The 17,500-nt window shown below is 31.7% G+C and overlaps 3 protein-coding genes across 8 annotated transcripts in view; 1 reads left to right on the top strand and 2 right to left on the bottom strand.

The window, feature by feature from the left end:
- The window catches only part of LOC111445529, a 3,244-nt gene extending 2,151 nt beyond the window's left edge, over window positions 1-1,093 (bottom strand). For all 3 annotated transcript variants that reach the window (XR_002710868.1, XM_023083968.1, XM_023083969.1), the window contains exons 1-2: window positions 870-1,093; window positions 742-778 (exon numbers count right to left, since the gene is read on the bottom strand). The gene's annotated coding sequence lies outside the window, so the exon portion shown is untranslated. The remainder of the gene's footprint in view (window positions 1-741; window positions 779-869) is intronic.
- Window positions 1,094-2,111: 1,018 nt separating this feature from the next.
- Window positions 2,112-7,483, bottom strand: LOC111445523 (transcription factor GAMYB-like). 4 transcript variants are annotated; one of them, XM_023083954.1, is made up of 5 exons: window positions 7,395-7,483; window positions 6,697-6,857; window positions 5,691-6,074; window positions 3,631-4,624; window positions 2,112-2,710 (listed from the first exon to the last, which is right to left on the bottom strand). In XM_023083954.1, exons 3-5 carry the CDS (start codon window positions 6,045-6,047, stop codon window positions 2,403-2,405), a joined length of 1,659 nt encoding a protein of 552 aa, XP_022939722.1. In that variant the 5' UTR covers window positions 6,048-6,074; window positions 6,697-6,857; window positions 7,395-7,483; the 3' UTR covers window positions 2,112-2,402. The 4 variants fall into 4 exon arrangements, with proteins under 4 accessions (XP_022939722.1, XP_022939721.1, XP_022939724.1 ...); XM_023083953.1 differs by having other exon boundaries at window positions 7,137-7,436; XM_023083955.1 differs by having other exon boundaries at window positions 2,617-2,888; window positions 7,137-7,436.
- A 2,933-nt stretch (window positions 7,484-10,416) lies between these two features.
- LOC111445522 lies at window positions 10,417-14,648 on the top strand. Its single transcript, XM_023083952.1, has 8 exons — window positions 10,417-10,526; window positions 10,610-11,374; window positions 11,789-11,880; window positions 11,983-12,059; window positions 12,685-12,754; window positions 13,004-13,094; window positions 13,197-13,259; window positions 13,849-14,648. The coding sequence occupies exons 1-8, from the start codon at window positions 10,494-10,496 to the stop codon at window positions 14,482-14,484; spliced, it is 1,827 nt and encodes a 608-aa protein (XP_022939720.1). The 5' UTR covers window positions 10,417-10,493; the 3' UTR covers window positions 14,485-14,648.
- The last annotated feature ends 2,852 nt before the right edge of the window (window positions 14,649-17,500 follow it).

The raw sequence follows: 17,500 nt of genomic DNA, 5'->3' as shown, positions 1-17,500 counted from the left end.
GGTTGTTACATCGCATGGCCGAACATGCTTATAATCAAACCCAAATCAGGCATTTAAATATTGGTACAGATATATGTTGCACACTATGCCTTAATGAAGATGAAGGGTGGCCCAAAATTAGACACATAAACATGGAAGCTACTACGGCAGTTGAGAGAATGTACCATAACCAATCCATATTTCAACCAGTATGAAAGGACAGCAATCTCGTACTCTTTTTAAACTAGTGTAACATATATCAGCCTGAGTATAGCTCAACTCGTTTCGACATCTACTCTCAACTAGAAAGATTAGAGGTTCGAGTCCCCCAACCGGATATGAGAACAATGTTAGTTCTTATTAGTTCCATGTTAAAAACAAACGTAATTTGAACACCAACCTTTGCAAAGGCAGTTTCTGTTGATTTGGACGAACAAAACAAAAAAAATCATAACGTCTGTTTCCACTTAAAAAATGAAACAAAACAAAGTAAAATTTAACGAACAGGTCAATGACTCCAGTCAGAAACAGACATTTCTATGGAAGAACACGGAAACTGAGACTGGCATCACTAAACAATAAAGCTCTAGGATAATTTTTCTTCGTCAACATATATAACAAGATTGCATATAAACACAGTTTCAATCTCTCAGACTACGTAACATTCGCAATTCCTCTCCATCCCCAACGAAATTCATCTCTGAATCAGAGTTTAAGCCAAAACAGACTCTCATTATACGAACAAAGATTGAAGAATAATACCTCAACGATCCGTCCAGCACAAGTTCAACGGAGGGAACTGAGATTGAGGCAACAAAACGATCATATTAGAAACTGGAAAGCTCTCAAGAAAAATCAAGAACACAGAGTAAACAAAAAAGAAAAGTTACCGGAATCCGGCAAATGGATTGAAGAGCGAGAATCAGATCGCGGATTCGTGAAGCATATTATGGCCAGTAGGGCGGCAACGACGAAGAAAGTGAAAGGAATAATGAACAGTGAAGCTCCATTGGGGAAGAGTAGGGTTTTCTCGAGAAAATTTTTACTTTCTCGAAAACCAAACGCCAACGAGAAAATAATTCTTTTTCCCGGAAAATAATTTTTTTTTTTTTGTTGCTGGATATTATGCTCTAGTACACTGGAGCTTCTCAAGTTATGCAAATAAACACCCAATCATGAGCTGACACGTAAACACTTCACCGACGGCCTTCAACATAAAAGTCAATGCCAGCAAGTTTTTTTTTTTTTTTTTTAAGGGAAAAAAAACAAATTATTTTTAAAATTTATGCTAATGAAAAAGCTTATTGATTGAATCGGTACAAATTTGCTCTCGTATTTTTCTCCTTCGTACAAGAAGATTTGAGAAGAAAAATTAATTGTTTAGAGCAACTAGAAAGAGATTCTTTGGAATACCTATCCATAAATTTTAGCAACTCAATCATGTATGATGGAATCATCAAAGATTTGACCTTCTCGAGCAACTCTCATGTATGGAATCATCAAAGATTTGACCTTTTCGAGCTCTGTCTGTAACTCACTATAGGCTCGAGAAACAAAGAGAAGATGTGTATGAACGAGATATACAGCAACAAGAAAAGGAAAAGGATTGAATAGCGGAACTCCCAAGCATTTAGCGATCTCAGATGTGTCGATATCAATGGTGACTCATAAATCTCACTTATCAGATTCTATTTTGAAAGACACAATTTGCTAGTTAAACAAATTATACGATAATTACATCTTACAATTTTCAAACTTTCATTAAACATTGGCTAATAAAGTTTGCCATCTTTATTCAAAAATTGTATGATTATAATAAATTTGACATAGAAGTTGTTTATTATATGTAATTTATTTTTTTGTTAAAATCCAAATGGAAAATGGAATATATTATAAAATAATATATATATATATATATATATATATATATATATATATATATAATAAAAACTTGATTATCTATAAAAAAAAAAAAAAGGGATTTAAGTTCAAATCCACAAATATATGATTTATATTTTTTTTTCCCTTTTTTTCGATCTACCGCCTGTTTCAATACAACTTTTGATTGTTACAATTTTTTTTTTTTTAATATAAGAAAAAAGAAAGAAGAAACAAAAAAGAAAAAGTGGTCAGAAATTGAAGAAACAGACCATTGAATCCCAATGTTCCAGACAAACCATGACAAAAGTTCAAAGTTATTACACAGTCATCTTAAGAAAGCATTGAATTGTGCATTACAAACCTAAACAGATCCACATACAATGATTCGTTTTTTTTCTGATGAACAAACAGGGAATCAAAATCCACCAAAAGAGACCAGAATAACTAACCTCCTGGGTCGACGACGAGGAGCTGCGATACCGTCTTCCTCTGAAGAGAGGGACAGTTTAAAGCTCTTTTCATTTAGAAGATCTGCTGAGAGATCAAGGAAGATCAGACATATGACACACTGCAGGCATGTTATTCCATGAACAAGAATCAAGACCCCATTCCAAGTGAGACGTTGAAATCTCAGATGGTAAGCGCTCGTAGTCAGCAGCTAAATCATCACCTAGAAGCAAGGAGATGGCGTCGGTCACATTGGCTGTGTCCTCCACGATACCCGAACTGCGGTCCTGCCAATCTGAAGCGAGCAAGGCATCTGGACGAGTGAATTCGACCCCGCTTTTGGATGCTCTTTCTCTCTCTGGGGTCCATGCTTGATCAAGTGGTTCTGATTTCACATTACTTCCTGCAGAGTTATTGCATAAGCTAGGCACAATAACAGTCTCTGAGTGCCGAGAGAATGAAACATATGTGATAGATATATGATGTTCGATCCATTCGGTCGATATTACTGGTCCTTTATACTTTTAACATTTGATGGAGTCCATCGTGAAACCTCGGACTAAAACTACTCTGAAACGTATCTATTAAAATAATCCAATTTCAACATAGTGACATCATAATCGCAGAACAAAAATTGTATTCTCACAGGTTTCAATTCCAACAACAAAATTGAGAGAGATAGGAGAAAAGAACCATCAATCATCCAAATATTGCATATGAACACATTATCATAAAATAAATCTCACTAACTCAATGATATAAAAGACTATGCATTGTTTAAAATAGAGTGAATAAGCCTTATCACGATCAGAATACTTCAAAAATTTTGGGGAACCAAGATTTAAGTTAAAAAACTTATCATTTGAAGTTGGGATCAAGATTCAAAATGAAATCTGTTAGGTCAATTTAAAAGTAATTCAACGAGTCAAGGCATATATCCTCAACCTTGGATACCATCTGACGCACACAAATGTAAGAATTAACTAATAAGTGATCAAGAATCTAAGCATTTAAATTGTATCGTGCATAAACCAGACCATTAAGTTCACTCGAACATCGCACGTTATAATTTTTATGGTTAACTTAACATGTCATCAAAAAGAGTTCTTGAACTTAAATTTGAGAATTCTACTTCAACATGCAAAAATATGTGTCTCACTTTATGACCTAAACTAAAATCCAAGTCCATGCATGAATGGTTGGTATGTAAAAAGAAAAAACTAATGATCAATACACCTCAACAACTGAGGTAAAATTTCAAATTAGTAATCATTATATATAATAATAAAAAAAGATCATTCAGGTTCAGAGTACGAAACTCACCAGAAAAGGCCTCAGTAAGAGCAGGATCTTCATATGAACTTCCAGTCGCACTGATTGGTGTGCACTCACTGAAAAGTGAGGAGGTAGAATGACCGAACGGGGAAATAGCCTCGGTATAGTCATCAATTTCTGTCTTACTTGCAGTTAAATTGTAACTATCAGTTACATCACCTGGAGTAACACTGTATGAATTTGAATTTTTATCAGACGGGTGATTCTTTGGACAACCCAACGTCTTCGATTCATATATTAAAGCTTCTAGCAAGCCACTGTGGCGTGGTGAAGGGCAATCTGATCCCAACATGAAAGTTGGTGGAGATTGAATAAACGGATCAACTGATTCAAATATTGACGGCTGGATGGGTGTGTCCCAACTGCTCAAATCAGTTTCTGGATATTGGAGTGAAGGGAGCTCCAACTTCTCTGTCTCTTTCGAGTGCTGAGAAGCAGAGGAATTGCCATTTGTAAGGGAATGGCTACCCTCAAACGAGCCAAATGACATGGCATTCTTATTGGTAGGGTTGGATTCAAGAGGAAAAGGCGATCCATATGACTGAGTAACTTGACCGTAGGAATTATCCTCAAACTGGTAAGGGGCTTTAACACTACCATCAGGACTAGGGAATAGGGATGCTGATTCCCGAAAGCGTTTTTGACGATGCATTGTTGATGGCATAAAACTACAAAGAGAAGAATCAAGACCTCTTTTCATCATACAACTTGAAATATCTGGAAGCTCGGACATATAAGATAAGGTATTATTAGGCTTCAAGCTATGGAACATGACATCCGGTATATCATAACTATTAGTCCGAAGAAGATCGTGACGATCTTTATCTACAACATTACTTCCACCAGTGTCTTGGGTCTGCTGTAATGCCTGCCATGTACGCAGACACACGTCTGGGGGATACAAAGGTAGACCAGCCCGCTGCCGCCTCTTAATTCGAGTGTTCCAGTAATTCTTAATTTCATTGTCTGTGCGTCCAGGTAACTAAGGAAAAACAAAATAAATACCTTCAGTAAGGAAATGGAATTATTTCAAAAGATAAAAACTGTAAAAAGCCTATTGCTAGGTTATTAAATCTACATCAAAGAATGGAAGGCTTGAATGGCAGAGAAGACATCTTAGCCCTCAATGGGCAATAGACAGATAGCATAGATGTAAAACATACAATTGAAACCATACAAAATAATTCGCGTGCAAATATGATGCAGCACAAATGTCAATACCTAAGTCATAAATGCAGAACATAATCTAAGACTGAACAAAAATGATTTTTGGTATTTCTTACGGCAAATTCCAGAAATCCCCCTTCCCTTTTGCAATTCTTATCCAATTCCATAAAAATGAACAAGAAACTCAACATATGCACACAAGATAATCAGTGTAGGTTATACTAATCACCTTGGCAGCTATAGAAGAAAATATGGAGAATCTTGAAACTTGAAAGTTAATAAGAATCCATCTAATAAAAAAGAAAAAATTTGTAAGAAACCAAACATTCATTGAAAAAAATGAAAGAATACAAGGGTGTACAAAAAAACCAAACCTCCTTTTTGTAGTTAGTGTCTGGATTCTTTTTGTGATAGAAATAAACTTTCATTTTATTCTTTCTAGCTTCCTAGTTTTGGAGGAGATAATTAGTTAAATACATTAGAAGATTTTGTTAATAGAGAATGTTCAAGTATCAGTATTTGATCAACATATGAGAAGTCCATAACTAATACCAAAGAAATTGGAACAACATTGGGGAATCACACCTCTAGTGGCTAGACCTTAGGTTAGGTTAGAAAACGCTATAAAATGGAACGAAAAAACAATCTATCCAACTATAATATTTCACACTGAAACATCCGATTTGCTAGTCTTGTGTAGCTTATCTTGTAAGTCAGAAACAAGCTTTCATCTAATACTATCATCTAGAAATGAAATAAATTCCATATAATTTCAACTCTCAAAGCACTATTCTTCCAGGAAAAAGCAAGGAAATCCAAGCCAGAAATAGAAAATCACCAAAAACAAGAATTAAACTGGAAAGGAGATTGTGTATACGTACATGGGCTGCCATGCGAGCCCATTTGTTTCCCATTTTAGCATGCAGTTCAATTATTAGATGCTCTTCTTCTTCAGTAAATGCCCCTTTTTTCAAGTTTGGTCTGAGGTGATTGGCCCATCGCAAACGGCAGCTCTTCCCACAACGAGAAAGTCCAGAATGCTTCTGCACAGCATTCCAATTTCCCTCCCCATGCTTCTTTACATACTCTATCAAAATTTCATCTTCAGCAGACGTCCATGGTCCTTTCTTAAGAACAATACCGTTGGCATTCCCTCCGCTATCTTCGTCTACCAATGGTGATAATATCTGGTCTTTTGAAGGTATATTGTCTTCAATCTCAATTTTCGTATGCCGCATCTCTTAATTAGCAATCAAATAAAGATCCTACAAACAAATTAGGACTATGGATAAAACAAGAAAAGTTGAGAGAGAGTGTGCGGACTTAAACAAACAGTAGACAATTCATAGTGTTTTGATCAAATCTGAGTAGAAAAATATAAAGAACTAGAGATAGTTCACACTTCATCAAGAAACTAGATGAAGACTGAAAGCAATTACAATGTTTTTACTAATCACTAGTTCTTCATAAATGTTCGAAAAGTATATAGATCTCCCTGATCCATTAAAGGAAGAATCGGAACGAAGGAATTTCGAAAGCCAATTAAATTCTGACTCCATCGGGAAGGAAATAAATGAACCAAGTAATTAATCAACAATTGCGAAATTAATCTACTACCCTAACTTGGAAGAATCACTCATCATAAATTCTTAAAGTTTGATAACTCAAAGAGTAATTGACTCATTAATTGCAAAAGAAAATCGCAATTATTGCAACAGATACTGCATAATCAACGCAGAAAAAGGAAACCACAGCCTGCCAAATACAGATCCTTCCTAGCTACATCAAAATGAAAATCAAAACAGAACGAATGAATTTCCAAATATCGCAACCTAAACCCATACCAAATGCATCTCCATCAAGGAACGAAAAAGAAAATCGATGTACCTGAATCGCGCCCCAACGATACAATAGATTCCCAAACTAATAGGCTTTAAATCGCCGACTTATTGAAAAGCACACAGAAACAATCGAACGAGAAATCAATAGCTCACTCGAGGTGCCGAATTGAGCTACCACCAGCAGAGAAAATAGCAACAATGGAAGATCTGAAACAGAGAAAATATCCAAAAGGGGAAAAATTACACAAAAAAGTAAAAACCAAAAATCAAAACCAGCTCGCGATGCGAAATCACTAAACAGATAATACAAACTCCATTTAACCAAAGTCATCAGAAAGAGAAACGATCAAAACGAGTAAAACAATCATCATCCATACTTCTCACTCCCCAAATCTAAACCCTAGCCCTCCTCAAAGATCCATCAACTGAAACCAAAATCAACAAACAAATTAAACATAGATCATAAACTCTCAAAGAAATGCTGACCGCAATTTGTGAAAGATGATGAAGAAGATCCTGGCATAGAGAGTACAACACATCATCTGGGATGATCCCAGAACCAAAAAAACCACAGAAAAAATACAGAGTGAGAGAGAAAACGAGAGAGTGTGTGATAGAAGATTAGTAGAGAGAGAAAGTGAAATGGAGAAATGGAGTAGAGCAGAAATGAAGTTCTTGACAGAAGATGAAATGGCCGAAAAAGAGCAAAATTAGGCAGAGAGAAAGGAGGAGAGAGTTGAATACATTTCCATCTTCCTTCTTCAATCGCCTCTTCACTGAAAATGAAAGCATCTTTTTTTCTTTTTCTTTTTCTTTTTTCTCTTTCTTTTTTCTTTTTTCTTTTCTTTTTTCTTTTCCCTTTTCTTAATTCAAACTCATTTTATTTAATCTTCAAATTCTCCATTTTTCATCGTTTTGTTTTCATGTGAATTTACAATTTTACCCTTCTATTCAAAAGTTACGATTCAAGTTCGTATTTGATAACATGAGTTACTCGGGTCATATGTACGCCTGCAACATAGTCCAATATACCTTACAATTTTTCAGTAAAAAACACAACATTAGACATAATTATAGTACTGAGGTACGATCGTCGTCTGCTAATTAAAAAATATAAACTTAACCCATCAATAAAAAACGAAGAAACGATCGAACAGTATACATACCTTTTTTCGATTTAACTCGATTCGACGTTCGTAAAATTTGAATTTGTTTATAAAATTGCAGTATAAACAAGCCGATATTAAACGTTGTTTTCTCGTAAACTCCCATATTCTCTACTATGGATTCTATAGATAAGCTAGCATCCAATTTTATATGTAATCAAAATTCAAGATATAAATATATTTAAAAACAGAATAAACAAGTTATTTATTTATTATGTATATTAAAATATTTGGGAGCTATTCAATTTCTAGATAATCTAAAAAAATATATTTCAAATTAAAATCTCAAATTTTATTAATAAGTAAATAAGATTTTAGGTTTGATCAAATATTTAAATTTTTTAATTATATTTTAAAAAACTTATAATAAAATTTAATTTAATTTAGAATTTATTTTAAAATGTTGTTTAATATTACTCTTTAAATATATTGAAACTGTAATTAAAATTTACTAAAAAAATAATGTAAACATATATATATATAGAGAAATTAAGGAATTTTGAAAAAAAAATGAAAAATAGTAAAATATGATTAAAAAAAAGAGTAAATAACACAATTTAAAAAATAAAATATTTATATTTTATTAAATACCTCGTAAAAACGGCATTGGTAGGTTTATTTATTTATTTATATATATATATATATATTTTTTTTTTATAGTAAAAAAAACTGCAAATTTGTTTAAAAATTATATGTATATAAATAAAAAAATGATTTTCGGATAATTTAAATATAAAAAAAATTAATTTAAACACTGACTATATAAAATTTTCGGCTCATTTTTAACGATTTTGTTTATTTTATATCAATTTTTAATTTTTTTTTATAGATAAAGGGTAAATAAATGTTTTACACACGTTAAATATTTAATTATCCACCTTGGTCTCATTTATTATTAAATTCTTTAAAAATAATTTTTATTAGTATTTTAAAATATAGTTTATTAGGTGAAAACTATAATTATTATTAATTAAATAATTAAAAATGGAAAGAGAATCTAAACCCATATTTAGCAATTTAATGATCTTATAATGGAATAAAAAATGATGAATAAAAAGAATTAAAATAATTATTAAAAATAAAAATAAAAAGAATATTTCTAATTGAGAAAGAAAGAAAGCCCATACTCTTCAGTTTTTTCTATTTTTTTGTTCCTTAAAATGCTCTCTGTCTCTTTCACTCCATTTATTGCAATGCCTTGTGATGTCAAACAAAGTGATTGCTTTCCCTTTCATTTTTAGGCTTAAATTGTGGGGTTTCTTCGAGATCTTTTTATTTTACCTATAGATATAGAGATCGTGTCGTGGTCAGTCGTTTAGTAATGGGTCTGAAAAACTTTTAAAATTTATCTTTTCAGTTCATTAGTCAAGGTCGTACTGGAGTCGATCGATCGATCGTTAGTTTGGTACGACCTTTTAAAATTTATCTTTTCAATTCATTAGTTGATGTCGTACTGTAGTCGATCGATCGATCGTTTAGTAGTTAGTTCGGGACGACCTTTAAGTCGAAATCATATTCTAATAGGCAGTCGTTCAACAATGAGTTTATGACAACTTTTAAAAAAATTATTTATATTTTACTTGATTGATATCGTTTTACAGCACATCTATGTTTTTTAAATATTAAAAAATTAATAATTTTGAAAGATTTGGGTAAGATTTCAAAATTTATAAATTAAAATTTTAATTATTTTAAACATGTTGAAAATCTAAAATAAAAATTAATATTTTAACCCCATTTAATAATATTTGATTTTTAATTATTTAAAATCAATTTTATAAAACAAATCTCACATACATCCCTCAAAAAAAAAACATTTTAAAATTTTGACTAAATATATTGTAATTTAAAATATTTTTGTCGTTTAAAAAAAAAACTTCAAAGTTTTTTTATTTTTTTATTTTTATGATAATTTGAGGTGAACGTCGAATGCTTGTCATACACTCTGAAACTTTAATACTCATTGGACATATATAGGGCATGTGACGCTCGTTCGATAGATATGTGGTAGGCACTAATTGTATAAAGTCTCGACATTTGTTAGATACCCTATTAAATACTTACTGAGTATACCAAATAGACACGCAATGATATATAACAACAAAAACGTTACTCGTTTTTAAGAACGTACATGCATAATTAAACTTGCTGCGTTTTAATTTTCTGTATAAAAATGGTGCAATTTAAGGCAGATACAAGATACAGAGAGGAAGAAAATAATTAATAAGCAGTAAATAATTTTGGTAATATATTTTTTAAAAAATAAGGTATTAATGTTTTTTTTTTTTTAAAGTTGGTGAATTAAAGATAAAAATATTTCTTAAAATTTTAAAAATATTTAAATGTATTAATGAAATTTATGAATATTACTGAGATATTTTAAAAATAAATACAAATAATTTTAATAACAATAATAAAAAAATAATTATTTTTTTTAAAAAAGTTATTATTAAGATTTTAAAAAGTTTAGAAATATATATATATATATTTTAAGAGAAAGTATATAATGTTAATTATTTTTTATTTATTTTTAATGAAAATGTTTTTGTTGACCGCCTTTGACCTGCGATTCGCGGCAGGTCTTAAACCCTATAAACCCTTTTCCCACTTGAACACACTCTTCTTCATCTCTTCTCCCTAAACGAAAACTCTCCTTTCGATTTTTGATGCCGTGAAGATGTTTCGTCCTCCAGCGGCTTCTTCACAACAGGTAATTCCGATCATTCGATGTTTTTTTTTCGATCAATTTCTCTTATCCACTCGTTTTAATTCGTTCATCTTTTCAATCAATAGTTACCCAATTCATCTCTCGCGAATTCCGCCAATGGGCTTCAAAATCCCATTCAAATTCAACCCCAAAACCAGGCTCCCTTCTGCAATCCCAACGCTCACTTGAACAATCTCCATGGAAATCCTGTTCCAAACATGCCGCCCCCCATGTTTCAACCAGGATTGATGATGAATTTGCAAAACCCTCTCATGGCGTTGCCTAATAATCCTCTTGGTGCTTCCCCGTTTGCTCCCGGACATATGGGATTTGCAAATTCTGCTGCTAATTTTCCGGTTCAGGGGCAGTTCAATATGTTGCCGAATGTGAATCAGATGAATATGAACTCGTGTTTGCCTCTAGCGCAGTTTTTTGGGCAGAACATGCCCAATTTGGTTCAGCAATTGACTCAGAATATGGGTTTAACTAATGGGCAGTTCTGTTTGCCGTTTCAAAATATGAATCAACATGTAATTCCTGGACAGATGTTGAATATGTCGTCGCAAGTTCCTTCTCATGCTTCATATGGTGCTCCAAATCAACAAGCTGTTCCAATGCCTTTTCAGAATCCTGCCCTCTCTACAATTCAGCCTTTTGGTGTCAATCAGGCAATGCACCCTGTTAACCAAAATCCCCAAAACTTCATTCCACAGGCAATGGGTGGTGCTGGATCAAATCAATTGCCGGGTTCGGCTCCACCGTTGCAAGGGAACTCGACCATGCCGTTTAACTCTCCGACGCAACCACAACAAGCCAGGAACCTGCAGTCACCTGCTTTCGTTGGTTCACAGGTTATTCTTCATTATCCTATACAAAAATACCTTACTTGGATTGTTATGTATTTGATTGAATGTGGAAAATGTCTCAGCCAAAGAGTGTGAAAGATGGTATGAAGTTTAAGAGATAGTTTAGTCCTAATATTTGCATGAGTTCCTGAGAACCTATCGATTCTCTTGACTTCAAAATGTCCACGTTTTCCATTGTAATTAACTCAAATCGAGATGCCTTTTGTTTTTCTTTTCTATTTCCTAGTAGTTTTTGAAAAGGAATATTTAGTTTATAAATGCATCCGTTTATATATTTGTACTGAGTTTTTCTTTTCTCTATGATCAGTGTTCTAGAAATAGTTCATTTGTGAAAAGAATAGTCCCAAGGTTTAAAGATCATTATTTGATCAATGGTCTAATTGTTGTTGATTATTACAGGGGAATTCTTCAATAAGTGATGGTGGAAATGGATCAAATTCCTTTTCAAATAATTTAGCTCACAGGAATTTCACGAGGAACTCAAACAAAGGGTATACTATGCCAATTGTTCAATCTTTTTCTCTCTCTCGTTATTTAACCTAGAAGAGTTAAATTCGAGGGCCTGTTTTTCTCAACCAACTCATATATTGTAGATTTCAGAAGCATCAAGCTCATCATATGAAAAATGAAAAGAAAAAGTTTGGGGTTCCTGGCGGACCGAAAGGAAAAGGTTTGTGGTTTCATTCACGCAGATTATTGCAACGTTTAATTCTATACCCTCTTTGAGGGATGGAGATGATCACATACATACAAAGGATTATATAAAAATGAAAGGAATAAATAGGAAGAAAAAACGATACTTCGAGGCTTCGTGATTTCATTTCACATATTGAATCTGATGAGGCCTGCATATTTAGCTAGAAAAGTGCTGGCTTTAAACCATGGATGTAGAATTTTTGGCCTCGATTGGTTCATGAAATTTTCTGATGTAGAGATTTGATTACTACGACCTATTTAACTTCGTTTTCTAATTGCCCATTGTTTTTTAGCTTGCTGAAATATGACTGTTCATTAATTTTTTTTTTTTGAAGTTTTAGAGTCCGTATGCTACGTCAGGGCTGCTCGAAAATCTTATTTTGATTTGGAACCTTACTTGGGATCAAATATAGATTCAGAATCTATCCTAAATTTAGGCCTTCTTCTTCTTCTTTTTATTTTAAATTTTCCCCTCAAATATGTCTCTACTTTAGGCAGAGAATTGATGATTATGGTGCAGATAGAACTTTCTGTCCTGTGATTTACTATGGTTTGTTTCTCGTCATTTACGAAGCATGATTAATAGAGAGTGTATACAGGTTTTCACAATGAGAGGAGGAACAAATTTGGTGATGCTAACTCCACAGAACATGTGAAAGACCAGAAAAGGTGATACTTTCTTGTTCTTGTGTTAATGTTTCATATTAAGGCCCCATTTGATGACAAGTTCTACCAATGTTTCTAGGTTTTGTTATCAAGTTCTACCAATGTTTTAAAAAACCAAACCAAGTTTTGAAAACTAAGAAAAGTAGTCTTCAAGTACTTATTTTGTGTTCTGAAAGTTGCAATCTGTTCGTGTTAAGTTAAAACTGATCTGTTGTAGCTCCCTTTCTCATATTCAGTTTATATTTTCTCTAGATCTCTTTCTTTGGTCTATACGGATCAAGAAATCCTGCAATGGCGTGAAGCACGCCGGAAGAATTTCCCATCATCAACCAACATACAGAAGGTTTGACTTACTTCCCTATCTCGCTGCAAGTTACGGTCTAGTGTGCGTCCAATCTTATGTTTAATCAAGTTACCAATGTGCTGATAATTTACGTTCCTCCAGAAACTCACCGAAAAGCAAACCGACTGCACATTGGTTGATAAGGAGGCTCAGCTTTTGCGACAAGTATGTATCTCACGTTTCCCTTTCCTTTTCGTCCTTTCTCTTCTTTTGTTCTCTCTTTTAAAAGCCAGTGAGTTGGCACAATCTTTCCTTATAGATATAAATATCCATTTTAGAAGCTGGGTTCTATTTAAGAAATGTAGTTTTTGGATTGAAAGGAACAATAGTATCTTTTGGAATGTAGAGACATTGAGTCGGGAGGTTTCGGAGGTGGCTACGTTTAATACTCCTTGTTGATGTTGGTCGTTGGACCATTTTGCAATCGTGATCTTGATTTTGTTCTGCTGGATTGAAGTTATTTTTTTATAGTTAGGATTGGACTTCCTTTTTGTTGGAGCTTGTGTTCTGTTCTTTCATCTTTCTCAAGAAAACGCAGTTTCTTACCCCAAAAAAGTTGTTGATTTTGAATCTAGAGAACAGTTTTCTAAGTTTAGAAAGAGATGGTTGCAGAAGACGTCGTGTTACACGACGACAAAATGGTATCATGATTCACACGGTGGCTATATATACTCGTGTCGTAAAAAGGGAAACATGATTAGGCAACCGATGCTAGAATATTAACGACTAAGTATGGTGAAAAAAATGTTTGCAGGAACTCAAAGAGATTTTAGCAAAGCAGGCTGAATTAGGAGTGGAAGTAGCAGAAATACCACAAGAATACCTTTCATATTCAGAAAAATGTGACGATAATAAACGACACGGAGATCTATCGACAATGGGAGAGGAAGCAGAAGGAGCCTCAACAGGGAAAGAAAAAGCTCGAAACAGGTTCAACAAGAGGCGAAGACCTGAGAAAAAGAACCGTTCGAGAAAGAAAGAAAAACCCGATAAGCATTTATCAAACAAGTCGCCATTAAAGAAGAGAGAGCCAACATTATACCAGAAGCTGTTGAGAGCAGATGTTAAGAGAGACAAGAGCCATATGTTACAAGCTTTGAGATTCATGGTGATGAATTCTTTCTTCAATGAATGGCCCAATAAACCCTTGAACTTTCCTTCAGTCATTGTCAAAGAGAGTGGAAGTGAGATCAAGGTGGTTGATGAGAAGTCTCTATCTACTGGGAGCTTCAATCTCCAAGAGACCAACAGTTCAATGGTTGAAAACACTGGTAGTCGTGGCATTGCCAGCGATAACGAAAGCGACGATGACAATAGCGATAACAATGAGAAGTTCAGAGGAGATGGAATACCGATACTCGAAGAGGAAGAAGGTGAAATTATCGATTAATGTCGGGCCTCTATTTTGCTCTCTGGTTTCATGGGAGTACTATGAAAAGAATTCTTGTTTTGGTGCAGGCTTTGAAGATAAGATAAAAGCTTGTATCTATTAAATCAATGAAAACCTTCTCTTTTCTTGGGGATGCTCAATGGAAAGAAGTACCCCAAAAGTGTAGAAATATAAATCTAAGGTTTCAATACTATTTAGGTTCTTTCGGTCAGTTTTGGTCCGTTTTGATTTGGTCTTTCGAGTTATTACGTCCGAAGTTGTTTACTTTAGAGAGTTGAGTAATCTCTATTTAGAGTGCGTACGTTGTTAAGGAAGACCGTGTTCAGAGTGTATTGATCTAATGTCTGTGTTTATGGTTGTTTCTTGTCGTTCTGTGTATAATCTAACTGTGTGTGTTTGTTCTGCTCTTCAGTTTACCGAAAAGTAGAAAGATTCAAACATTTTACCTTATTTGTTAGAAGAGAAGTAATCTGTCCAGATCTGTCTTCTAATTTTACGATTCTTGAAAAAGATGGGTTGGGAGTAGAGTAGAGTAGCAGATATGATTGTCTTTTTTGTATGGTGTCGGTTTTGAGCCGAAGTGAACTATGTTCAATGATTGAGATATCTACTCGTACATTTGAGAACGGTAGGAACTTTTTTAAAATGAGTTCCAGAAATCGTCATTTTTTTTAATGGAACACCTCAAATAAATTCTTATACGAAAAAAAAATATATTTATTTTTTATTAGGAATTCTCTCAAATTTCCATAATACATGAACCCGATCAAAATATACCATCAACTTGCGTTTTTCAAGTCTCTCCCCCTTCACTTCCACCCTGGCTCTCGCTGACGAGCACTGCCCACCATGGCCATTGCTTATCGTTAACATCCATCACCATTTTCTCTAATAACATCACTCACTACATTGTCGTTGTCATCACACTCAAAACTTTAATATGAAGTTTTTATTGAGTCAAGTCAATATATTATAGTATATAAAATTTCACATACATCACACTCAAAACGTTAATATATATATTTTAACGATAAATAAAATATTATTATTTTGATATCAAATTTATTATTATCAAAGTACAACCCATGTGGTTCATAAATGAAAATGGTGGCAACAAATTAATGTTTAATAAATGATAAATATAAAAAATAAGAGTAATTTAGTATTTACATATCTATACCATTAAATGGTCGAGTGCATTAAAAAAACATCTCAAAAAATTTGTCGCTAAACTTTTTAAAAATAATCATTTTTAGTGTTCGGTCAAAGTTCATAATTGAACGAAAGTAAGGAACAAAATAATTATAAAGTTAAAATAAATATTTTAAAATTTGAGAGATTTTAATTTAATGAACATCAATATTCACAAACTTTATTTATTTTGATACTAACATTTTTAAACTGTTTATTTTAATTATTGAACTTTCAAAAATAAATATTTTAGGTCTAATTTTATTTTATTTGATTAAAGACATATTTTTATTTTAGGTCTAATTTGAAAAACATGTATCTAAATTATTTAAATAGTTAGATCTAATAACAAATTCATTACTCAAATCAACTCCCATCTAAAATAACGGTCTTAAAATATTTTTAATTAAAAATACATGAGGAAGAATATTAAAGTTTTATTTAACCTAATTTAATATTTAATTTAAATTATCTTGAAATAACCTATCAATCACTACAAATTTAGATAATTAGTTTAAACCTTTAAAAATTATATTCATTTTAAAAAATAAAATCATTTTTTATATTTTTTATTTTTAAAACCGTTCTTAAAAATTAAATAATAATGTAATAAAGGGTGAAATTTTTTTTTATATTTTTTATTTTTAAAACCGTTCTTAAAAATTAAATAATAATGTAATAAAGGGTGAAAAAAAATTAGATTTTGTTTTTGGTAGGTTCGTTTAGATTAGATAGGTTAGGTAGGAAAATAATTCAAACATATGATTTTGTTTGATAATAAATAATTTACGCTAATTATTTGATAGGTATATAAATAAATATGTTTACTTTTAATTATTTACATAAAAATATTACGTTGGTTTGAATTATTTATTTATTTTTAAATATTAAATTAAAATTTGGGATTCGAATTTGAAAATTACATTTTTAAAATTGGAAAAGATTCCAAATTCATAATTTAACGTATAATATTTATATTTATTAATATATTTTTTTTTTTAAATTTGGTTTCAATTAGTTTATTAAACTCTATAATATTTATACCGATTTGATCATAATTCAACCGCTAAAATAAAGTCTATCTCGAGATCAAGTTTAATTATTAATTTCATAATTATTGAATTATTAAAAAAAAAAAACTTCTATGCTATTGACAATTAAAAAGTGACGTAGAAATGTTACTAACGAATAATTAATAAATGATATGACACATAACTAATATAGACATGCACTAATTGATATATATATATATATATATATATTTTGTAATATATATATATATATATTTTGTAGGTTGTTCTTATGGCAAAATTTAGACAAACTAACTATATCAAATTTATAATTTTAGTTTTTTAGTTTTTTATTTACCATTTTTTTTAATATTTATATGAATTAAATTATTTTTATTACTAAAATTAAAAAATAGTAGTTAAAATTTATTGAAGGATTAATTATGTCACATTCTTTGTATAAATAAAATTTACTAATTCCTCGAAAGTTGAAAAATGTGACGTGAAAAGTCAAATATTTGAGGTGAGAGAATAATTTAAGTATTATATTTTAATTACCAACTACTCTTTATCAACTTTGACAATATTATTATGGTTGGATTGAATAAATATTAAAATATGAACGAAAATGATAATAGACCTTGAGCGATTATTATTATTATTATTATTATTATTTATTAAATATTGATTAACGTTATGTGTAATAATGATAAGTAAGCTTAATTTAACTGAAAAAACAAAAACAAAAGACAAAAAAAAAAAAAAAAAAAAAAAAAAAAAAAAAAAAAAAAAAAAAAAAAAAAAAAAAAAAAAAA

Source organism: Cucurbita moschata, unplaced genomic scaffold (genome assembly GCF_002738365.1).
Source record: "Cucurbita moschata cultivar Rifu unplaced genomic scaffold, Cmos_1.0 Cmo_Scf00007, whole genome shotgun sequence".
Lineage (NCBI taxonomy): Eukaryota > Viridiplantae > Streptophyta > Magnoliopsida > Cucurbitales > Cucurbitaceae > Cucurbita > Cucurbita moschata.
This window is presented reverse-complemented; position numbering and strand designations above follow the sequence as displayed.

Excerpts from the sequence above, each read along its gene's own strand:
- LOC111445523 (XM_023083954.1), bottom strand. The coding sequence starts at position 6,047 with ATGCGGCATACGAAAATTGAGATTGAAGACAATATACCTTCAAAAGAC. Across the intron at positions 4,625-5,690 it reads GGGCTCGCATGGCAGCCCAT|TTACCTGGACGCACAGACAA; the intron begins GTACGTATACAC and ends GTTTTTCCTTAG. Across the intron at positions 2,711-3,630 it reads TCTTACTGAGGCCTTTTCTG|GAAGTAATGTGAAATCAGAA; the intron begins GTGAGTTTCGTA and ends ATAACTCTGCAG.
- LOC111445522 (XM_023083952.1), top strand. The coding sequence starts at position 10,494 with ATGTTTCGTCCTCCAGCGGCTTCTTCACAACAG. Across the intron at positions 11,881-11,982 it reads ACGAGGAACTCAAACAAAGG|ATTTCAGAAGCATCAAGCTC; the intron begins GTATACTATGCC and ends CATATATTGTAG. Across the intron at positions 13,095-13,196 it reads CATCAACCAACATACAGAAG|AAACTCACCGAAAAGCAAAC; the intron begins GTTTGACTTACT and ends ACGTTCCTCCAG.